This window comes from Tachyglossus aculeatus, chromosome X1 (genome assembly GCF_015852505.1).
Source record: "Tachyglossus aculeatus isolate mTacAcu1 chromosome X1, mTacAcu1.pri, whole genome shotgun sequence".
In the NCBI taxonomy this organism is placed as follows: domain Eukaryota; kingdom Metazoa; phylum Chordata; class Mammalia; order Monotremata; family Tachyglossidae; genus Tachyglossus; species Tachyglossus aculeatus.
The window spans coordinates 94,842,904-94,867,448 of record NC_052101.1 but is presented as its reverse complement, the minus strand read 5'-3'; the positions used below and the strand labels follow the sequence as shown (position 1 = coordinate 94,867,448).

General features: G+C 46.4%; 1 protein-coding gene across 1 annotated transcript in view; it reads right to left on the bottom strand.

The window, feature by feature from the left end:
* Positions 1-1,889: 1,889 nt before the first annotated feature.
* The window catches only part of RAB7A (RAB7A, member RAS oncogene family), a 58,439-nt gene continuing 35,783 nt past the window's right edge, over positions 1,890-24,545 (bottom strand). The window contains exons 2-6 of the mRNA XM_038739821.1: positions 10,556-10,616; positions 8,978-9,104; positions 6,897-7,115; positions 4,779-4,907; positions 1,890-3,345 (exon numbers count right to left, since the gene is read on the bottom strand). Of these exons, the coding sequence (XP_038595749.1) occupies positions 3,250-3,345; positions 4,779-4,907; positions 6,897-7,115; positions 8,978-9,104; positions 10,556-10,608 (624 nt within the window). The 5' untranslated portion in view covers positions 10,609-10,616 and the 3' untranslated portion in view covers positions 1,890-3,249. The remainder of the gene's footprint in view (positions 3,346-4,778; positions 4,908-6,896; positions 7,116-8,977; positions 9,105-10,555; positions 10,617-24,545) is intronic.

The window sequence follows — 24,545 nt, the reverse complement described above, 5'->3', positions numbered from 1 at the left end:
AACTTTCACTCAGTTTTGAACTTACTCCAGGCATCTTTCAACTAGCTGGCAGTTACCATTTGAGTACCAAGAACACGGCCGCTGGTCAAGGAGTGACCCAAGTTAAGGGAGATGACAGCAGGAGAAATGAGTTGCAGCTGGATGCAGGTGGCCCCCACACTCCAGCTGTATACAGTGTTTTGCAGAGGATGGATGGACACTTGCTGTCACCATTTGAGGTTGGAAGACAGCACTTTGATCCCTCTGAGGTAGAGATGCAATTCTCCAAGGGAATGGAGGGAGCAGAGAGATGGCACAGGTGATATTAAGCTCCTTTGGGTGGTTAAGTGCCATGACGATGGGGAAAAAAACCTTCAAGAAGGCATCATAAAGTTGAGTGAGGGACCTGAAAAAAAAAAAAAAGCACGTTTTTGCGTGGTGGTGGGGAGGGAAAAAAAGATCCACTCAGTTTAGAAAATATCAGTATTGTTCATTGCGCTTTTATAAAAAACAAAAACAAAAAAAACCAGCACCAGGGTAGCCACAGCTTAAGAAGAAACCAGGCAATTGCTGGGCATCACACAAGGCCCAATTTGGTCACTAATTAAAAAGTGAAGTCACACCTCCATCTGGACTACTCCATACAGCTCAGAACGGACGTGGAGCTGGAGAAGGCCCTGAAGGGCAGCCCTGTTGACCAAGGGAATGGAGCAGCTTGTGATGAACAGACACTTAAAAGAGATTTGCAACGCCGGAAAGATACAGGCTGAAAAGGGTACAAATAGTCAGGAAGGTTGTGGAAAGGTCATGCTCCAGCTTGAGGGGGGACACCCATTAAGGCTTGAAGGTGAGTTGATACTTCTTTATCGACTGGGTGGTAAACTTAGGAAATATAACTGCGACAGGAATTATGCAGCCCCAAAACATCCGCAGGTTTAAAGAGGAGTTTGGCTAAGTTCATGGAAATATGTAGTCCCTGAGTTAGAGGGAGAGAATTCAGGATGTTAGCTGGCCCATCCCTAATAAGGAGGGATGTCAAGGACAGCAACTGTCCCGTGGCTCCTCCAAACAACTTGCTGCTCGGCAGAATCCCGTGCCGGATGGCCTTGCTTACATTGAGGTGGTCTTCCTCTCAGATGGAAGACAGAGCCCACCATCAGCATTAACAGGCTAGAAAACCCACCAATGCTATGTGCGCCTGTGTGAGAGAGAGATTAGGCAAGTTGCCTGTTCCATCTTGGGTTATTGACAGCTGGTCAGTATCATTTGTTGGTCCAGTGGAAAGAGCACCAGCACTGCCTCAGTGGCGAAGGTTTCTGACCAGAGGACCACCGAGGAAATTCCACGAGGTGGACAAGCCCAGCAGGAGCCCTGAAAGACAGCTGGCCAACATGAGCGGCAAAGACCACAGCCGCTACCGTGGCAACGGGCCGCTGGGTCGCAGACCGCAGCACGGCCTCAGCACGAAGCAGCTGTTTGCCCGTAAGTGGGTCCTGCACATAAAGAGACCTTTATGTGCCCTTTGCAGAGTGCTGCGCCCCTGCCCGCCTACTCACTGGTTGCCACCGGTGCCCCAGGAGGAATCATACTGGCAGGGAAGAGCGTGTGAGTGGTGCTGTGCAAGCCACTCACTAACCAGTTCCTTTGGGCCCGCTCCCACGACAGGCTCACCCATCATTTGATGGGAGACTCCGTCGCCACACATTAGCAACCGAGGCTTTCCTGGTGGGTGGGAGGCAAGGGGTGGTAGCGAAGAGAGACTCTGCCTCAAAGCAACAGGTCCAAATCTGGGCACACACCCCTGGTTAATCCGTTTGCCAGTTGACTTGACCAAGTTAGCTGAAGTGCTATGGGGTGGAAGGGTGTGGGGGAAGGGGAAAGACTAAAAGAAGAGACAGGGAGAAACAGGATGATCTTTGTTCTTGTTAAATTTTATTGGCATCATGTTCATCTCTTTACAGAAGAACTCAGCCCACAGGCCTCTGGAAAATAGGGAGAAGTGCTCCATTTAAGCAAGCTACGACGCAGGGACAGATACTAGGGAGGGGAGTAAGACAGCTAGGTTTTCATGTTGAAGAAACAGATTCATGATTGGTAATATTGGGATATTGAGGGATGGAGTGGGAAGAGGAAGAGTTCTAGCCTAAGAACATATCACAACCCGGAAGGTGGAGGAGCGCCTTCTAGAACAAAGGTTTAAAAAAAAAAAAAGAAAAAAAAAGAAAATCACTAAAACATCTGTAGTTTTTCCTTTCGGTTCTTTGTAGAATGCTGATTTAACAGTTGGAAGTTTAAGGGTGGAAGAGGAGGGAACGTTCATTTTAATATCTGCAAATAGCCTCCAATAATCCATTGCACACACTGATATATTATGCAAATCATCTGATGATTATTTAGGTACAGATGGGAACTTGATTTTTCCAGGCGATGAAGAAAGCTTTTTGGCTCTCAAGTCTTCAATAAAAAGGCTTACGTAAGTCATTTCTACTGTACAGAATACTGCCTCTAACTGGATTGCAGAATTCTGTGTGGCTTAGCACGCTGCAATCCAGAACAGGGGTCTCCCCTCATTCTAAACACCTGCGTTTCAGGACTTTACACATGTAATCCAAGAATTTCTTACACTAATTTATACATTTTAATTGGTTGCATATATTAACATGTACTATAAGATTCTTTCCTAAGAAGCATTACATAATAAATGGATACTGTAAAAAGATCTGATTAGTTAAAAGTAATAAGCATTAACAGATACATACAAAACTCAACCCAGTTGGACTGGGTGTGAGCTTGCAATGAACTACGGGTAGCCAGCCTTCCCAGTTGAAGCCTTCACAGGGGATAGAAAAAAAAGCCACAAGACAGTTTAAAAAAACCCAAAAAAAACCAAACCAGAAAACTCGTTACAGATTAACTGTAAAGAGTTTCTCTCCACTGGACAAGTGGAATTAGCTTCCAATGCCAAACCTACTTTAGAACTGTTTTCAAACAGTCCTGCTACCGCACAAAATGGTTTGATGTGATTGGGACAGGACACTGATGGAGCTGTGTTACGAGAATGGGCTTGTTTGCTCGTGGCAGACTTGGTAAGGAAGGGGTTGAGGGGAGGGAGGTGGGAGGAGGAGAAAGGTGTTTTGGCAGCTGGAAATGGGACAATTGATTACTTTTGTTTTGAAAAGGGGGCGGGGGGGTGGGGGGGGGGGCTTGTGTTTGAAGGCCTAAGTGTGATATTGGTTTGTGAAGGACTCGTGCTCTACCCCACAAGTCCCTTCAGCAGCTGCAGCTCTCTGCAGAGGCCTTTGCTCGGTCGTTCTTGTCTAGTTTGATGGGTTCGGGGAATTCGTTGTACAGCTCCACCTCTGTTTCCTAGGTGGGAGAAAGAGAGAGATGTTAACTCCAGCTTTAGAAAGAAGGCGGCCCCTTTGGGGGCATGGAAGTCTTTCTTCTACTTGGGCGGGCATCTGAAAACTTGGGCTAGGGCCAACATCCACAGGGACCAGAGCCTTGGTGGAGGCACTAGGAAGCCCATAACCCTGAGCACGACTCCTCTGTTGATGCTTTTAGATTTGCTTTCCCCTGGCTGATAGTTGGCATTAAATCAGGCAGCATCTACGGCAACCCGTTACTGTGGGTGGACCCGGCGTCCCCCGTTCATGGCTGCTGTACTCCTGAATTGGACAGATATGGAGAGAAAGAGTTTTTCTCTGAACAGCTGGGTAACCAGCAACAGAGAAGTAAATGCCGGAGGCTTTGCCTGTTACTGAAGTCATCGTTGGTGGATCGGGACAGTCTCTATATGTTGCCGACTTGTACTTCCCAAGCGCTTAGTACAGTGCTCTGCACACAGTAAGCGCTCAAATATGACAATACGACTACAAGTATGAATTCTTATTTGCACAATGAAAAGCAGCTTCTCCCTAATGGGGAGCCTTAGGTGGTCTTTTAGGTGAGATACTGAGATTATTCTCACCTAGGAACCCCCTTATTCATTCAACCGTATTTACTGAGCGCTTACTGCGTGGAAAGCACTGTACTAAGCGCTTGGGAGAGTACAATATAACAGCAAACAGACATTCCGGCCCACAGCGAGCTCATAGCCTAGAGGACTAGTCTTATGTAGAGCAGATAGTCAATACCCCCCAAAGAGAAGCCAAAAAATATCAAGCTGAGGGCAAATCATCCCGGCCTATTGCTCAAGCAAAAGCAGTAGTGGGGATTTGGACTGTTAACAATAAAGAGGTGTGAAGCTCTGGCGGAGAAAAAGATTGGAGGCCAGAAGCGGTCTCCCCAAATAAACATACACCCAGGGTTTCCTGTCTGTATAGAAGCCTGGAGTTAAGCAGCATGACATTTTACCTCCTTCCCTTCCTCACAGCACCTGTATATATGTTTGTACATATTTATTACTCTATTTATTTTACTTGTACATTTCTATTTATTTTATTTTGTTAGGATCAATCAATCGTATTTATTGAGCGCTTACTATGTGCAGAGCACTGTACTAAGCGCTTGGGAAGTACAAATTGGCAACATAGAGAGACAGTCCCTACCCAACAGTGGGCTCACAGTCTAAAAGATGTTTGGCTTTGTTCTCTGTCACCCCCTTGTAGACTGTGAGCCCCCTGTTGGGTAGGGACGGTCTTTCTACGTTGCCAACTTGTACTTCCCAAGCGCTTAGTCCAGTGCTCTGCACACAGTAAGCGCTCAATAAATACGATTTGATTGATTGATTGATTGACAGGCTGCAGGCAGGACTGACCGGCAGCCACTAGAGGGAGCCAGACAGCTCCCGGACCTACCTGTTTAAGTGCATTTCGTGCAATTGTCTGGAAAGCCTGTTCCACGTTGATGGCTTCCTTGGCACTGGTCTCAAAGTAGGGGATATTATTTTTGCTGTAGCACCAGGCCTGTGCTCGTTTTGTGGCGACCTGAAAAGGGGGGTGGGGGAGAAGAGGGGGTGAGGATGGAGAAGCCGGTGACCACAAGTCACAAAGCAAGCGGGAAGCTCTGAACGGGCAACTCCGGAGAGCAGCTGGGGCCATGGAACTCTTCAGTGGAAGGTTTCCTCTCTCTCTCTCTCCCTATATATACACATATATATATATGTACATACACACAGACACACTCTTCCAGAGACTTTAGAGAAGCAGCGTGGCTCAGTGGAGAGAGCCCGGGCTTGGGAGGCAGAGGTCATGGGTTCAAATCCCAGCCCCGCCACTCGTCAGCTGGGTGACTTGGGGCAAGTCACTTCACTTCTCTGGGCCTCAGTTCCCTCAGCTGTAAAACGGGGATTAAGACTGTGAGCCCCACCGTGGGACAGCCTGATCACCTTGTAACCTCTCCAGCGCTTAGAACAGTGCTTTGCACATAGTAGGGCTGGGAATAGAACCTATGACCTTCTGACTCTCAGGCCTGTGGTGTACCCACTACGCCATGCTGCTTCCCTATTGAGCGCTTACGGTGTGCAGAGCACTCCTACGTGCTTGGGGGAGTACAGTGTAATAGAGTTGGTAGGCGTGTTCTCTGCCCACAGGGAGCTTACAGTCTAGCCTGCACTGTACTTAGCACTTGGCGACGACAAACAGTGGGCTTTTGAGCGCTTAATATGAGCCAGGCACTGTTCTGAACCCCAGGGTAATCAGGTCCTCAGTTGCCTCATCTGTAAAATGGGGATTAAGACTGTAAGCCCCACGTGGGACAACCTCATCACCTTGTAACCTCCCCAGCACTTAGAACAGTGCTTTGCACATAGTAAGCGCTTAATAAATGCCATTATTATTATTATTATTAGTAAGCGCTTAATAAATGCCATTATTATTATTATTACTTTAAGCATCTGATGCTGAATGCTCCAAATCCAACCCATGTCCCTATCCATTTATTCTTATGCTCACCCCATACCAAATATCCACACGGAGCCCTTCAAGACCTACTGCCTTTCTAGACTAACCTTCCACTCCATAGACTACAGACAGAAAGTCATTTGTCAGCCATTAACCTGGCGGTTACTACAGCTACAAGCAGGGTGCAAGTTTCCAGCTCTAAGCACCATCCTGTTGGCAGAGCAAATGCATACTCCATTCCCAGGTTAAAAGCAGTCACTCTGCAGAACCAACAGCCCAATCTGCCTAATTTCAGCCCCACCCTCCAGTAGGAAAGGGAAACCTCTGGACATCTCTCTTTTTCTCTCTTTCTTCTGAGGTCATGGTACCTCAGCAAGGAGTCCGGACAACATTCGTCTCTGCTAAGTTAGGAGAGACAGGAAAGAGTACACTCAAGTCACAGTGATCAAGTAAAGCCAGGGAAAGTTTGGAGCCTACCACTAAATTGTATTTATCACCTTAAGTCTAACCCCAAAGGTAGGCTGCAGAAGGAGAAAGGACATGACAAGGTCTAGTTTTAGCCAAGCTGTTTTGCATGAGGAGTTGACACTTTACAAAACTTTACTTATGTAAATCTAGAGAGACCAACTTGCCTGGTGGTAAAGAGGAAGAAAAAAAGCCTTTCATCCTCAGGTTAAAACAAAGGCACATTCTTCCCTGGAGGCCCATGCTAAAAGCCCTGCTGTTGGGTAAGAATAGACTCCACTATATAATCCAAAGGACAAAAGCACTGTACCCACCCATCCCCCCTACATTTCCTTGAGACCAGGTCACCTAAAAATGCTGCAAAACCTAGTATTTATACCCTTAGAGGTCCTTGTCCAGACAAGGTGACTTTTGCCAAGTCTAAGCTAAAGCAGCTGCAGTTATTCAGCTGCTGATGCCCTGCTTAAACCAGACTTAAAACCTTCAGAGAGCTCCGCCCTGATGGCAAGCAACAAACTCTGGTTGGCGTACAGAGGGTTCTGGAAGATTGGAAAGATCTGGGATTTTACCAGGTTTCAGTGGAGGGGCTGCCCCTGGCAGAAAACTTACTTGTCTGTTTTCTAGGTCAATCTTGTTTCCCAGCACGACGAAGGGAAAGTTTTCAGGATCCCTGGGACTGGCTTGAATGAGAAATTCATCCCTCCAGCTGTCCAGGGTTTTGAATGTGTTGGGGGCAGTCACATCAAAGACCAGAACGCAGCAATCTGCTCCTCTGTAGAAGGCCACACCGAGGGACTGAAACCGTTCTTGCCCTGCTGTGTCCCAGATCTGTGGGAAAAAGATTAGTGGCATCATGCAAGAGGTCTAGAGGGAGTACCGGTGTCCTGCTTCCAGCTTCAGTTCTTGACCAGGCAAGAAGTTGGTGTGACTCCTGGGAGTCAGGCCTTCAGGACCAAGAAACCGATGGGCTAATTTTGAACCGCTCCTGCTAAAAACTGATCGAGAGAAAGGAGAGAGGCGCGAGGGCGCAGAGAGAACATTAGTTCAGAGCCTTTAAGTAGTTCAGAATGGGAGAGACAGGGCTAGTAGTAGGAAGGGATGGAGCAGCAGTCAGCAAGGGGTAGGTAAGTTTTATTTGAAGCCACCGTGCACAGCTGGGTAGGGAAGGAGCAGTTACGCCGTTTACAATCATTGTTTTATTGATGAGAATGACCTTTTCGCTGAATTCACAAGTAGCCTCAGATGAGCAGAAGGGATTGCTGTAACTGGCCAGGGGAAGCACTTGGTGAAACAAACTTGGGAAATAGACCTAGCCCCTGCCCCCCACACCCCCCCACATATACCCTCTCCCAAACACCCCTCACCATCCAAGTCCCTAGCCTAATCATCAAGCAGGTTGTGCAATGGAACAGTTTGGCACACACTATCTTTTAGGTTACTCACCACACAGGGTCTAAGCCTGGCATTTTAGAAGGAGATGGATATACACAGTGACGCTCCTCCATTGCCAGGAGCGAGGCTTGCCTAAGCACTGCCTGCTCTCTTCTGCCCCAGGGGCAGGCCTGGTGCGTAAAATGATCAGGTGGTAGGGAGGAATGCCACTCCCACCATCTAAAATGCTGCCTGCCTGTTTTGGACTACAGCAAGCAGCTCCTCTTTGCTCTATCCTCCTGTGGCCCATTCATCCTACCAGCCCCCTGCAGGATTTCCCCCCCCCCCCAGCTGCTGGGCCTGCTCCTTCTGCCAGTCCGGCCCCGCCCCATTTGTTCAGTTCTCGGCAAGCTGCTTTTCACGCCGCAAGACCTATTTTTACAGAGTGGCAGCCCAACTCAAGAGCAAGATTAACTGCAACGCCCTGCCCCCACCGAAAAAAGAGGGGGAAAGCATCTGTTTCAGGTGGTGGCTTTAGCAGTTGACAGATAATTGGCTTGGCTATTAGGGGGAAGTGGGGTATTAAGATTATGCTTCTGACCTAATAAGCACGGGATTGTGCTACATGGCTAATATGGAGGTCTGGAATACACCAAGAGTTCTTCAGAAGACCAAACAGCAAGCAAGTTTAGCTTTACCAGAGCTTGGCAAGACCTGCTGCCAGTTGGCTGCAGAGAATTCTTGCCATCAAGGGCCAGCTGCTCCACTCTCCCTCCTCCCCCACCTTTCTCTGGGCCAGGAATAGAGGTTCCCTGGGGATGGCCCAGGCTTGATTCAAACCCCTAGGACTGCCCAAAGATATATCAGGAGAGGTGGTGGAGCTTGAAAGCAGGAGATACAGGATCTAGTTCCAACTCCACCCTTGGCCTACCGGGTGACCTTGGACATGTCAATTAACTTCTTCAGGCCTCCCCCCCCACCCCCCCAATATGCAAAATGGGGAGATGCTACACTGGGAGCCCATTGGGGCGAGAAATGTGTCCAATATTTTAGCCTTAGATCTACTCCAGTACTTCACCCATGGTAAGTGCAGCAATATTATTATTGCCAAGTATGTCAAGACCCTAGGCTAGCCCAACCTGGGGCAGGAAGAGAGGCCTACCTAACTCCTTCCACTATTTCTCCCCCAACTCCCAACCCCCCAAGAGAGACACCCATTGGCCCCATTCCCCCCAGAGAGGATTCTGACTTCCCCACTCAGGAGTTGGTACAAGTGCATTTCAGAACTGCATAATTAGCAGGGCATGAAGCCTCCTTACCTGCATTGTAACTAGTCTGTCATCCACCATCACCTCCTTCGTCAGGAAGTCTGCTCCTATTGTGGCCTTGTACTGGTTACTGAATTTCTTGTTCACGTACTGGTTCATGAGTGATGTCTTCCCCACCCTGTTTGGTGGAGGAAAAACGGTAAGTGAGGAGCCAAGAAATTAAACCGTTGCATGCAAGAAGCTACTGGTTTTCCAGGACTGATCACTTCTCCCCCTTCTAGACTGTGAGCCCACTGTTGGGTAAGGACCGTCTCTATGTGTTGCCAACTTGTACTTCCCAAGAGCTTAGTACAGTGCTCTGCACACAGTAAGCGCTCAATAAATACGATTGATTGATTGATTTTAACCCAGAGCTGGGATGTGCCGTTTCCTTGTCAAGTTCTGACAGGAGACTCAGGCAGTTGCTCACCTGGGTGAGCATCTCACCTCACTAGCCAGTCCCTTCAAGACAGCTCTGGTCCCTACTTACCACCCAAGCCAGGTGGTAATCTAATAACCAGGTCCAAGGGGATCCTTGTTGCCATTTGATGGAACCGTTCCTTCCTTGAACCGGTCAATTCACTAGGCAAAGAAATGCGTACTTTCTAAGCATACAAAGAGTACTTTTTCTAGGGGTTGAGCCAGTCTTGGAACCAGAAGGACTGTTGTTGGCATCTACTCGATATAATTTTTAACAGATTAAGCCCTCACTTCCCTCTATTTAGTGAGGCAACACTACAATAGCGATCATTTCGGCCATCACAGATAACCTTTTAAACTTAATCAATATAACCCTACAAAGAATCCAGGCGGCACCTACAGCACAGAGTGGGCTACCAGCCAGCCCCAGAGATGCACCCCTTCCTGACTGATCATGGTTTATTTCTACAGCTTGAGAAGGCTCACTACTAAATGAAGTGTATGGAGAACCCCAAGCACTTCGTTTCAGTCAGTAGCTTGTCTTTTTCCCTTCAAACCTTTTATAGCAGAGCTCTAAGACGGGCAGATTTGAGTTCTCTCCCTGTTTACTCTGCCCAGTGGAGGGGCTAATGAGTCAAGTGACCAAAAGGTGGGGAGACGCTAAGGACACTGAGTAGTTTACAAGTCTGTCAAGGATGGAGACGACGTGTACATTTGTTCATGGGGCCTGATGCTCTATGGAAAAGATACTCAAAATGACCGTTTCCAACAGGTCTACAACTGCCTCTTCAACCCCTGCAAGTTCTAAAGAGATAACACTTTATAGGCCTGGCATCCTGATGGCCAGGCCTGGCCTCGAGCCACTTTATGTCCCTTGACAGTGCTTTAATCCAACTAGGAGGAACATCAAGGCTAGGGACCTTCCAGACGCCTTAGGAGCAGCTGTGCCTCCCTTATGTTGTGCAGGAAAATTAGGGGGCCACCTACTTGCAGTGTAGACCACATGATCCCTCAAGGCAGAGCATAAAAAACCCCAGAGAAGAAGCAAAGCTAACCCAATATCTGTCCCATTACCCCCCTGAGTTTAACTAGCTGGCTGGAAGAGAACTTTGCCCAAGAAAGCTGGCTGTTACAGTTCACCAGATCTACCTGAGATCATCCATCACTTACCCAGAATCTCCCAGGATGATAACTTTCAGCAAAACTTTCTTCCTGGAGGTCATCTTTCAAACTAGAACACAGAGAGAGTTGTTCAACCATCAACCTCATATTCAACATATGAAGAGGACCCACAGAATGAGCTTACCACTTGGTCAGAGAGCCAGCAGAAGGTGGGGGAAGGAAAGAGATCCTGAGAATGCTTACTAGAAAAGCCCACAATTGAAGAGGAAGTTTTTAACTAATAAGCCATTTACAAGATGGTTCTTAACCTTGTGTTTAGAGTTGTGTCATACCCAGGAATAATGGTAAATGTGGCTTTATACCTACAAATCAATCAAGAGTATTTGAGCAGAGCACTACTAAGTGCTTGGGAGAGCACAATATTTCATACACAACTGCTAAGGCTCTTATAGTCTGGGGAGTGAAGACACAGATTCAGCAGAGGGAAAACAAAAAAGCTGCGTATAAATGAATTGGGGCTGGGCAAAAAGATGAAAAATCAGGGAAGGCCTCCCAGAGATGAGATTTCAAAAGGGCTTTGAAGATGAGCATAGTAGTAGTTCGTTGGGTGTGAAGGAGGGAGTGAGCAAGAGCTTGAGAGATGAGTGAGGCATAGCAAATAGGTTACCAATAGAGGAATGCAGTGGGCAGGCTGGATTGTAGAGGAGCGAGGATAGGTGATTGAGTGCCTTAAATTCATATTAGAACATCCTGGTTTTAGTATCACTAACCCAAAGTGATAAGACTAGTAACATCAGGGGTTTGCGACATCTGACAATTAACAAACGTCCTCTAGACTGTAAGCTCATGTGGGCAGGGAACATGCCTGTTACACTGTACTCTCCCAAGCGCTTAGTACAATGCTCAGCACACAGTAAACACTCAAATAGGATTGACAAACGCCTGGGAAGGGAAGGTTAACAACTTTGGCCCCTCTCCCAGAGCCCTTTGTTCTGCTCTAAGTAGAAACCAGCCTCCAGTTGGCTGCCTAGAGGCAGGAAACCTCTATCTCTAGATAGAATCTCTCTAAATAAATGTTCTACTAGGCTCAGTCTTTCTGGTTTGCCTCAGGGTGCAGAGTGCAGGCACTCTGCCTTGCTTGTCCTGGGAAGAGAATTCTGGTTGTGATTGTTGTGGTGTCAGGGGTAGCAATTTTAACTCATACTCCTTTTTTGATGGGTTCCCTGGAGCTACCTTCTCTAGGAGCCCAGCAAAAAGGTGGTAAAAATAGAATCAAAAAATTGCTGCTTCTCTTATAGTGGGGTATTTCTGCTACAACATATAGCTGGGGGGTGCGGGGGGAGAGAGAAAGAGAAACAAGATAGGAATAATCCTACAGGAAAGATCTGCCTAGCTAACTTTAGAGTCAGTTACCGCCCTTTCCTCTCCATCCAAACTGCTACCACACTGATCCAGGCATTTATTTCCTGCAGCGGCTTTCTCGCTGACCTCCCTGCCTTCTGTCTCTCCCGTCTATACTTTGCTGTCTAGATTTTTTTGATAAACCAGTCCACAATCTCCCCACTCCAAGAATACCTCCAATGGTTGCTCATTCACCGCCACGTCAAGCGGAAGCTCCTTGCCATCGGCTTTAAGGCAATCATCTCTCTCCTTCTAGACTATAAGCTCATTGTGGACAGGGAATGTGCCTGCTATTTATTGTTGTAATGGACTCAAGCACTTTAGTAGTGCTCTGCACACAGTTAAGTGCTCAATATGACAGAATGAATGAATAGCTTGCCTCACTGAGCTATTGCAGCCCAACCTGCACACCTCACTACCCTAAAACCAGCCTACTCTCTGTACCTCAGCTTCATCTATTCCACTGCCAACCCCTTGCCCACCTCCTGCCTCTAGCCTGGAATTCCCTCCCACTTTACATCTGAAAGACCACCACACTCCTCACCTTCAAAACCTTAGTAAAGGTCGCCTCTTTAAGAGGTCTCCCTTGATTTGCCCTCCCATCTACATCGCCAATGTACCCTTTAAGCACTTTGATATTCACCCCATCCCCACAGCACTTATGTCCATATCCTTATACTCTGCTGTTTCCCTTACTTGTAATTTATTTTAAATGTCCACCTCCCTGCAGCCTGTAAGTTCCTTGTGGGCAGGGATCATGTCCACCCACTCTATTATACTGTACTTTCTCCAAACACTTAGTACAGGGCTCTGCACACAGCAAGTGCCCAATAAATACCACTAAGAGGATGCCCCCAAAGCCCTGGTTCCTTTTATTCCCATTTCCCAGAGATCAACATCAAGCTATATGGAGTCTTTCCTAGGATTCTAAACCTGGTCACCCAGTCAGCCCTGCCTGACCTTTCTGGATATCCAAATTCTGGTTTGGGCAGTGCCTCTGCAAGTGCCCAGCATACCCTCACTTGAGCTGCCAGAGTTCAGATAACCCCTGACAGGAAAACACTTATGTTATTTGTTAGCCGCTTACTATGTGTCAAACCCTGTTCTAAGCACTGGGGTAGGTCCAATTAAGTCAGACAAAGTCCCTGTCCCACATGGGGCTCACGGTCTACACAGGAACAGGCATTCCCATTTTACAGTTGAGGAATTGGAGGCACGTTTGCCCCCCCACCAGAAAAAAAACAAAAGAAAAAAACCCCACAAAACCCACAGCAAGCAGGATTAGAACCAAAGTCCTTCGAACCCCCAGGCTTGTGCTCTACAGGTTTTTAGGAACTTCCCCTTCTTCAGCTCTCAATCCAAATCAGGTCCCCCACAACCTCACTCTGCAATCCCTGTGGGAAATTTTCACCTTATTACCATAAACTGACATGACCTTGTGTAGCACCAAGATCCACAGTTTTTTGTTTTAAACTACCACTACTAATAATGACAGTGTTTAAGTGCTTACTATGTACCAGGCACTGTCCCTTTTAGACTGTGAGCCCAATGTTGGGTAGGGACTGTCTCTATATGTTGCCAATTTGTACTTCCCAAGTGCTTAGTACAGTGCTCTGCACATAGTAAGCGCTCTATAAATATGATTGATGATGATGATGATGCTGCTGCTAAGCGCCAGGGTGGGTACAAGCAAATCGGGTTGTCCCATGTGGGGCTCACAGTCTCAAACCCCCTTTTACAGATGTGGCAACTGAGGCCTAGGGAAGTGAAGTGACTTGCCCAAGGTCACACAACAGACGAGTGGCAGAGTTGGGATTAGAACCCATGAGCTTTTGACTCCCAGGCCTGTAAGTGGCTCAATGGGAAGAGCCCGGGCTTGGGAGTCAGAGGTCATGGGTTCTCATCCCGGCTCTGCCACTTGTCTGCTGTGTGACCTTGGGCAAGTCACTTCACTTCTCGGTGCCTCAGTTACCTCATCTGTAAAATGGGGATTAAGACTGAGCCCCACGTGGGACAACCTGATCACCTTGCATCCCCCCCAGTGTTTAGCACCTAAGTGCTTGTGTTATTATTATTATTATTATATCATGCTGCTTTTTTGTGGGGGGGGGGGTGAAAGAGGGGGCAGCTCCCTTGGCTATCACACATTCAAAATCTAATAAAGGATACCTTAAGCCTTCAGTCAGTTTTGTTGAAGTTCTCCTAGATGTTAAAACCTTCAGCTGTGTGAACCTCTTGGTCACTAGGATGGGATAACTGCCATCATGGGATAAGGCCAGGTCACTTCTCTACCCTCTCCCTGCTCTATCCTTTGGTGATCTCTAGAACAGTCATCGCCTTTTCTAAGAACGGGTGCCGATTACTTCCAAATGGAGCTGTAGGTCTGAACACAGGATCGCCTCTGCTCTGCTAGGAGGGAGGCTAAGCACTAGAGAGAGTTAGAGCAAAGGAAGAAGGAGACAGGAGCCTTAGGCCAGGGCCAGAATGGGAGAGCCACACAGCCTGAAAGCCTCAGCCAAGTTTGACTTAGTTCCAGCATGGAGCAATCTGGGCCCGTTGTCCCAGTGAACAGAGGGGAATTCTGGGCATTTCACAATTTATTAAGTGCCATGGGCTAAGCATTAGATTAGATCCAGCAGTCCCTGTCCCACACAGGACTCACAGTTTAAGAGGGAGGGAAGGAGGGAGGGAAAGCATCTTATCCCCAATTTCACAAATGAGGAAACAGGAACAAAAAGTGGAGCACTTAGCAGCAGGGCAGTGGTGGAGCCACAACTGGAACCCATATCACAACTTCAGCCTATGCTCTTTCCATTAGCCCATGTTGCCTCACTGTGTGTGGCATTTACACACACACACACACACACACACACTGTGTGTGGTAGTGCTGCAGGGACTGGCATTATTGGCAGCTGCCATAACTGTTAGAGGTGGCCTGGGGTAGGGGCACACAGGCATTGGTACTGCCATTGAGCCTATGCTGGATTCTAGGCAGAGAGACCAGGCACTAGCCGGAAGGGTTGTGTCTGCTCCCTAGGTGGAAAAAAAAGAGTAACCTCATAGCCAAATCAGGTAGATGATCCTGAGATCCAAAACTCCAGGAAGAGATGCTTATGACACATACCTCTTAGCACTTTCTCAAAGCCACAAACAAGTTTTGCCTTGGCTGCCTACCTGCTTCATGTGCAGTAGCTCTCTCCCTTTGGGGAGTGAGGTGGAAATAAGGATCGAGGGGAATAGCAAATATGAACTGGTACTTGCCCCTCCCCTGTTTATCTCCACAAAAGCCAGAAGGATTCATGGGTGCATAAGTTTCTGGCAATAGCTGCAGTCAGACCATGCTGCTTTGATCCAGGCCCTCCATTCCCTTGCCACACTTAATAGCAAATTACCTACGAGATCCCATTTAAACAGTTTGCCTTCTGTTTCTGATACTCCCTAGAGAATGACAGTTTTAATCTTTTGAGCAATGCCCAGTGTCTCTTTCCCCATTTCCGTCTGACCGTGCTCCTATTCCTCTTGCCTCCTCCCTGACATGAAATAAAGTATTTCCAAAGGGAGGCAATTCAAACGATTCTCTTTGATTAGTTGTCCCACCACCGCAACAGGGAGTGTTCATCACCTCTAGCCCAGTTCCACCCCAACAGACACAAGTAAAACCGAGTGTCCCTACACCGTCACAAAAGTCTACCTTATGTCAGAGACAGATGAGATGATGTGAGGTGCAGGGCATAGAACAGATTAAGGCTACACAATACACAAAGCTGGCTGGGAATGGGCACAGTTCCCTTGGTTTTACATAGTGGTTTCGGACTTAGTAAGGGTGGTATTTCAGAGTCTGCCAAGTCCAATGCACTACACCGAGTATTTGGGAAACTGCAACAGAAACATGGGACTGACTCGTTTCCTGCCCACAAGGAGCTTATATTTTAAGGGGGATGATGGTCAGAAATATCTACGAATAGGGTAATCTGAATGACTGTGTGATTGGTGATAAATGTATACTTAACTGCTTGGGGGAAGGTATAAATGTAGAGTTAGTGGGGCTGATGTGGAATGAACACAGGTGAGATTTTAGATCTTTGGTCTGTCAGGTGGGTGGATTGTGTTGCAGCCCAAGGGGATAGCGGAAGCAAGGGCACAGATGAGAGCGGCATGGCTGAATGGCTAGAACAAGGACCTGGGAATCAGAGGGACCTAGCTCCACCACTTCTCTGCTGTGTGACCTTGGGCAACTCACACATCTTCTGTGCCTTGGTTTCCTCAGCCGTAAAGTGAAAATTAAGACTGGGAGCCCTGTGTGGGTCACGGACTGTGTCCAACCTGCTGAGCTTGTATCTAGTCCAGCACTTAGAAGAGTGCCCGGCCCAGAGTAAATGTTTCAATACCACTACAAAAAGGGTACAGTTAAAAGGAATGGAGAATGAGCTGGGAAGTAGAGGGGAAAGACAGCAGTGGGGAGAGTTGGCCAATGGAGAGACTCGAAGCTGACGCAGGATTTTGCTTGGAGGGGAACAGGAAACACACTGGAAGATTTTGAGATGGGTGGAGACATGCAGTGCTTCGAGAAGATGAAGCACAGCTTAGAGGGTAGAGAGTGGAGCCTGGGGGCAGGAAGACCTGAGAAGAAGTTAAGAGTTTAGCTGCCATAGGAGAAAAGTTTAGACTGAGGTGGAAGCCGAACTGACAGGATTTATCCCAGACTGAATATAAGAGTTGAGAGAGTGGGGTGCTGAGGACAACCGAATGGAGGACCTGGGCGGGGGGAGAGTAGGTCTTTATGGTGAAAAAGAGGTATAGTTCTGGCTTAGGCAGGTTGGTTGTTGTGCTGGTGGCACATCCAAATGGAATGGTCCTAGAGGAGGAGATGTGGGGTTGAGATTTGAGTCTCAGCAATAGCTGAATCCATGAACCGAGATTCACAAAGCCCAGGGAATGGTGCAGGTACACACTGGTGTTCTGCAAGTTTTTCTTTTTTTAAAATGCCATTAAGTGCTTGTGTCAGACACTGTTTTAAGTGCTGGGATAGATACAAGAAAATTAGGTTGGGCATAGTTCCTGTCCCACATGGGGCTCACAGTCTAAGTAGGGGCGGAAAAACAGAAGAACTGAAGCACGGAGAAGTTAAGTGTTTTTCCCAGGGTCACATAGCAAACAATCATATCTGAGTGCTTACTTGTGTGCAGAGCACTGTACTAAGTGCTTGGGACAGTACAATGCAACAGACATTCCCTGCCCACAATGAGCTCACAGTCTAGAGACAGAACTTGGATTAGGAGGCAGGTTCTCTTACTCCCAGACCTGTGCTCTTTCCACTAGGCCATGCTGCTTCTCAATGCAACCTAGCAGCCCCAGTTCTACCAACAACACATGTTTTTGCTACATGGTTCAGCCAAAACAGTGTTAGGGGATATTTCTCCCAACTACATGAGGCTTTCTGGATGATGTGCCATGGTGCGGGATGAACCGTTTGTGGTAAATGCCAGAGGGGTTTTGCAAGAATAGAATTCTGGCATTACGAGAACAAGCTGTACTGACCCTTTGGGGGTCTAAAAATATGATGCTTTTGTTCCTGCTAAACAGATAACTAGATATGGGCAGTGGACCGGCAACAGGACTGCCAGAGAAAGGTGGGTTTTTCTTGCTTTTTTGTTTCCTTGCTCCTCTCATTTTTTTCCCTTCTGTATTGGGCAGCCCCAAAGTCAAAGCACTAGTCTGCACTCACCACAGGACACCGTGTGCTGGTTAGTTTGGCCCTGCCATTGCTCTGGAGGTGCAAACCCACTTTTCCATAAAACAGGAAAGGGGTAGGAGAGTCGTTCCAGACGACAATCGGCATTTTTCCCTTCCATTTAGGACTTGGTTCATTGATTTGCACAACACTTTTCAGATACAAGCCCAGCCTCTCTTCTTCCACCACCCCACCCCCGCAAAATAAAATAAAATAAAAAAGCTATACTTGTGGGCTCAGACACCTATGAAGCACACTGCTCCTGAACAGGTGGTTATAACAGGCAGATATCATGACTATAAGCCCAACATCCTCCAAGCACTAGGGGGTTTCTCACTGATTGTCTGGCACCACAGAGAACTGTTTGAGTACATCACAAAGTGGACAAGGAGAAAGTCACTTAAGCCTGTGGCCAATGCAGGGTCTCAGGACTGAAATAATCAGCTCTGGCTCTCAGAACTGATTCATGCTCCCAGAGCCCTTTCTTTGCATGGGAACGAATCAATTACATACTTCTCCAAACAAATGATGCTTCACAGGAGAATACAAAGCAGGCTGCTCATGGCAGCTCTCTCCTGACAGTCTTCCAGGAGTTGTACCCTTCCCTCTCAAATGGGGAATTTCCTGGGATCAAAGGTCCCTCCTACACATAGGCCGGGAGAGTCTGGGAGACAACAGGCCTGCTTCAGGGGAATATGTACAATTAAATTAGGCAGATGAGTGCTCACTTTAACCTTAAGGAACCCACTGAGTTATCTGTTAAAGTTTTAATGGAGATTGGTTTTTTACTGCTGACTGCATAGATCCAATAACAATTGTAGCTGCCCCAGCCACTTGAAAGTGATAGTTTACATCAAGGGTGAGTGGAACCACCTGGCCAAGAGTCCCAGGGCAAGTCTCCTGTGGGCAACTGTAGACGGTGGCCGGAGGACTCCCGGGCCCAAGGAGTGGAGCACTCTGGAAGCTTCTGTTGAGGTCACGGGAAACTGCTACCTCAGGCTGCTTTCTTGGCATGTTTCAATGACAGTACTGTGGGGAAAATATCAAGTGTCCTAGAGAGTACACATCCAAGTGCTAGATGACATGGGGGTGTGTGGAGGGGGAAAAATGAAGGCTTAGGGGGAAAAAAGTCTCTTGAAGAGTGACTTTAGGAAGACTTATGGGGAGAGTGGTGGTCTGGTGGAGGTAGTTTCAGGCCAGGAGGAGGAGGATGTGGGTGAGGCTGCAGGACATCAAAGATAGAAAGGAGAGATGTGATTAAGTATCCTTAAAGTCAATGACAAAGAGGTCCTGCCTGATGAGGAGGTGAATGAGCAATGACTAGGGCTCTGAGTGGAGAGATAGGGACTGAAGAGTTTTCGGGGGGGGGGGGGGGGGGGGGGGGGGTATCCAGGCAGCAGAGCCAAGCACTTGAAAAAGAGAGAGACAGAAGGCAGGAAAGTCAGAGTAAGCCAATGCAGAAGTTGGAAATCCAAACTGCTCTATGAACACTGATATTATGTGGAGAATTGACTGGAATGAGAGTTCTCCTTCGCATTGGGTGAGACAATTCTGCAGAAATTTGTTCTGTGCTCCACGTTTTGGGAGGTCTACTATTTTCTCTCCATCTCTTTTTCCCCCCCAGACCACTTTAATTTGTGAACAGTTCGGTTGTTGGAGCTCTTTGACAGAGCAGGACCCCTGCAAAGACTGCTTCCAAGTGGAAAGAATGCAAACTGTTTCTGATTATGCATCAGGCAGCGGCATCAACAAGATCAAGACAGTCTAGTTTAGCTTTTAAATATTTGATGCAAGCTTGAGTCATGGAATCCCTAATTGTGGGTGGTGGTTCTGGCTTGGAAGTCTTGGCTCTGTCATCTTGGATAAGGATCACTGTGGTTAGAGCTAAAAAAAAATATATATATATGTATATATATCTATATCTATATATATCTATCTATATATAGATATATAGATATATATGGAGAATAATTTTGGTTTCTTCCTACCCCAAAGGGGTGAGGATAACAAAAAGGAGGAGATCAATAAGACGGTGCTCTGAGAAAGGCCATGCCATTCATATTCAAGGTGGCATTAGTAAGCCACTCTTTATGGTTCAAGTGCTGAATTGTCAACCCTGTTGACAGAGTCCATATATCTGGCCTTAGCTTTACTTGGTAAGTTGTGCACAGTTTTATGGTGGACAGTTAAGGTGATTGCATTTTAATGGAACTGTCAGAGCCTAATGCAGTGAATTTCTAAAGCCGACCGTCTTTCAGCCAAGTTACAGCTCACCGAGCCTTCATTTACACTTGTGTCCCAAGGTATATATTTATGGCTGAAAAGTCAAGTTGGCTTGCCCTTCCCTCCATCTTCTGCAACTGTTCCAGTTTCTATGAGTCTTAGAGACAAGGATTGATATTGCTGAATTCAACGCTGACAGTGGTACGGGGTGTCTCAGGAGTAACATATGAAAGAGGAGCCAGATTAGAGTTAGGATGGTACAGAAAAGTGATCACAAAGTCAGCATTCCCCACTGGATGAGTTAGGGCACTTATCAGTACTCTGAATTGCTTTTTAAAAGAGGGGGCCACAATTACTACACTCTCTCAACATTATCAAAGGTGGTTCTTGCCCAGAAAGTTAAGGGTTTTTTCCCCTTCCCAGAAAGAGAGCTCTTGACAGACAATTCTTCCATCACCTCAGGTGCTAGTCTCAGATCTTGTAAACAGATGAGATTCGGGCAGGATGATGTTCTGTTTAAAATACTATTCCCATAATACTGCATGCAAGTCAAAACTGGAAGGAAGCCTGGGGAAATTTAAAATAGGATGGAGGAATAAACACTTGACCTAATGGTCAACTAACTGCAATTTTAAAGATTTAATTTAGGAAGCGGTGAACCTCTCCTACTGAATTTAAATTTCTGATCACGGCTTGAAGTGTAATCTAAGACACTTGCTTGACAGGATATAAAAGTGAATACCATACTTCTACATATTACCTCATCACGGACCTCTCACCCAAGTCCTGCCTCTGGCCTGAAAAACCCCTCCAGCTTCACATCCGACAATTACTCTCCCCACCTTCAAAGCCCCTATTGCACAATTCCTTCAAGAGGCCTTACCTAAGCTCTCCTTTCCTTTTCTTCTTCTCCCTTCTGCATCACCCTGATTTGCTCTCTATATTCACCAGCCCCCCTCAGCCCCACAGCACTTACATACATATCCATAATTTAATGGCTGTCTCCCCTTCTCTAGACTGTAAACTCACTGTGGGCAGGAAATGTGTCTACCAACTCTGTTTTACTCCCAGGTGCTAAGTACAGTGCTCCGCATACAGTAAATGCCCAATAAATGTGATCAATACTACTTGCAAGTTGTGTTCATAAGCTTTACCAATTTGGCACGTAGGGTACATGTTTCATTCTATTTGGACTTCATCTTTAGAAACCTTTTGGGCTTCTTATTTAGAAGTTGGCCAATTCTACCCCTGAACTGTGAAGCAGAAATGTTTTGAAGGCAGCTAACAATTATCCATGGTAACAGGAGACGGCATGGATAATTTAAACTCATAGATTACCCAAGAGTGATTTTTGCTATTCCTTACAGCCTCCCCCAACTGTCCTCTTATTCACACCTCTACTTGCAAGGTTGACCAATTTGGGTTTTGTCTGTTTCCTCTTCCCACCCTTAGACAGCAGTGCCAACATGGAGGAAAAACACAAAGAGCCTTAATACTCTAGATGCTCCTGAACAAGACTGAAATGCTGAATTACATCCTGACAAGCATTCAGGCTATATAGAGGCAGCCAAAGGAACCCATGTAAGTGGTACTAGCGTCTCTTCCTTTGTTACCCCAGTTGCCACCATCTTTGTGCCCTGGTGAAGGTATATACAATGGTCAGAGGGGAGAAGCCAGGTAGAGAAGCAGTGGAGCCTAATGGATAGAGCACAAGCCTGCTTTGAAACCCTGGGCAAGTCGCTTCACTTCTGTGGACCTCAGTTACCTCATCTGTGAAGCAGGAATTAAGACCGTGAGCCCCCTTCGGGACACGACTGTCCAACCTGATTAGCTTGAATCTACCCCAGTGCTTTTTTAAATATTTGTTAAGCGCTTACTTTGTGCCAGGCACTGTTCTAAGTGCTTAGTACCATTAAAAAAAAAAAAAAAAAGGACTGAAGAGGCTGAAGTTGACGTGCTATTAAGCTTGGTCTGTTTACAGATGAAGTTTGTCCAGAAACTAGCAAAGCTAACTACACACTACAGTTTTGTCTAGCTTTCCCCATGCAATGTTTAGCAAGAAATAATTTCTAAGTCAGCAAAATAGCATTCAGTGAACTAATACTCAACTGGTAAGGGGTCAAAATGTCCAATTCGGGCCCCGGGTTCCAACAGCAGAGTACCTACATTAGCTAGAGCACAAAGCATAGCAAGCTTTCACAGCCAACTCAGAAACCAGGATTCTGTCACCACAGGAAAAAAAACAAAAACCAAAATACACAAAAAAAACCCTAGATCCTCATTTCTACTACAGGCAGTCCTCAAACTTACACTTTGACCTAAAGATGCAGTTTGCAGGAACCAACTGTCTCATAAGAATGGCATATGACCCATGGTCAGGTGCCTATTTTTATTCAAGTTACTCAGGCCACTGTAATCAGATGAGTAATAGCTACATTTATCATCTTCAATTAGTCTACTAGATGAAGTTCACTGAGGGCAGAAATTGTGTCCCATAACTATTCTGCAAGTGCCTAGAACTTAGTGCTTTACACAGATGTGCTCAATAAAGACTATTGACTGAAAGCAGTAATCATATTGGCATTAGTCACAGTCTAGTACAATGTGAATTATCCCTACCTAAAAATAGCGATAGAGGTAAGTTTTAAACCTCTTTTCCCCCCACCCATGTGCCCATTCCACACTTGATGGCCAAGTGGAATTACCAGGGAGGCATGACATTACTACTTTACCTCGGATGAAGCATTGTTCTTCTGTAGGCAATAAGTGGAACTTGTGTTATACAAAAGAGGCTAATGCCACTCAGCCAGAACAGGGTGTTAACTTAGAAATGTTGGAAGCACCAGCCGTTAGGATTCAAAGTCTTGTAGATGGATGATTGGGTTCCATTGAACTACAACCTCATGTTTTAGAAAACAATTCTCAAGAAGAACCCATGGTCTACTGGTTAGAGTTTGGCAATTTATGCAATTTAGGACTCTGGTTACATTTCTAGGATAGCAAGATACACAACTTGCCTAAAAGAGGCTCTGCACATAGTAAGCGCTTAATAAATGCCATCATTATTATAAAAGAGGATAGTTACATTGAGTCTTGTACAGGTGGTGTCATGCCACCTTGGCAAAAAAGTTCCATTTCAGCAGGAACCACTGAGTGACAAGATTAAGCAAGGTTACCTGCTCCTCCAACTGATGCTGAAGCTGGGGAGGAGGGGAAGGGGGCAGACTTCATGTGTATGTGTATATTTGGTAGTGGAGAGATGTCCTTATCACAGTGCAGAGACTAGGTCTGGGACTTGCCTATTACTAGTGGCCAAGTTGTACTTTGGTTCAGAGGACACTACATCCCATGTGGGTACGAGAGCCACACTAGCCCACTTTAGGGCATGAACACTAATGTACCTTGTCCGGCCCCTTGCCATTCACTTAAGCATTGCTGAGGTACCAGAAGTTAGGATGGAAAAGTTACAGACTATTGCCAACAGAATATGCGCTTGAGTTTTTGCTAAAGATTCTTCACACTTTTGGTTCCCATGTGCCCAGTGGAACACTGCTGGATAAGTGGTAGGAGATAAAAAAAAAAAATTTTTTTTTGAAAAATCAGGTATGGTCTATGGCCAGAACAGAGTTTAGTATATGGCTACAATCTTTGTTCTGTTGGAGGGATTTAATGTTCTGTGCTGAGACTCAGGAGCTACATAAGGAGAATCTAGAACTGTTCTGTTCATTCATTCAATCGTATTTATTGAGCGCTTACTGTGTGCAGAGCACTGTACTAAGCGCTTGGGAAGTACAAATTGGCAACATATAGAGACGGTCCCTACCCAACAGTGGGCTCACAGTCTAGAAAGGGGAGACAGAGAACAAAACAAAACACGATCTGTTGCATAAGCAGCATGGAAAGGAAGGTGCCAACACCCAGTGACCAGGAAATAGAGATGTAGGAATCAGGACTGAGACCTACAGTTCTAACCTAAATGTCACATCAATTACTTGACAGTAGTAGGTGTTAGGAAAGACCTAAAGCAGCAACAGCAAACTGGTGAGAGTTCTGATATAGGAAGATGCAAATTTGAGTGTAGGCTTGATTTTAGTATCACTGCAGTCACTTTGCATAAGTGGTCCTTAATTCCCTGGAGGCAGTCTCTCTACCAGTAATGGAGAGGCTCTATGGCTTCCCTAGAAGTCAGTGATCAAAGCTGGAATCTAAGCTAGGCTCTGGCCAGAGTACACAAAAAGGTCTGAGAGAATTTGAGCACACCCACATCTGCTAACCCCATGTTCATTACAGTTTGGAAACAGAATTAAGGAGGGTTCTGGTATAATACCATCCACCAGTAGACTGTGAGGGAAGAAAAGTTGTGTGCACGTATATGGTGTTGGTCAAGGCTTGCTATGGCTAAACTTCCCTGCCTCACTTATGGTACCATACGGGACTTTTGGCAACTCCTCTGAATTTAACAGTTAAAACCATGAGTGACAAGAGTGTAAAACATTCTGCTAGCAAGAGGCATAATCACAGCTTAAGAATTTGCAGCAAATTCAATGATTATTTTTGACCATCTCCCAACCTATTAAATCAGTGTGATTGCCAAGAACACCCACCCCCCCCCCCCACACACACACACTTTGGATCACCATACAGTGAGTAATCTTACGCTGCAGGACTACTCCTGTGTTAAAC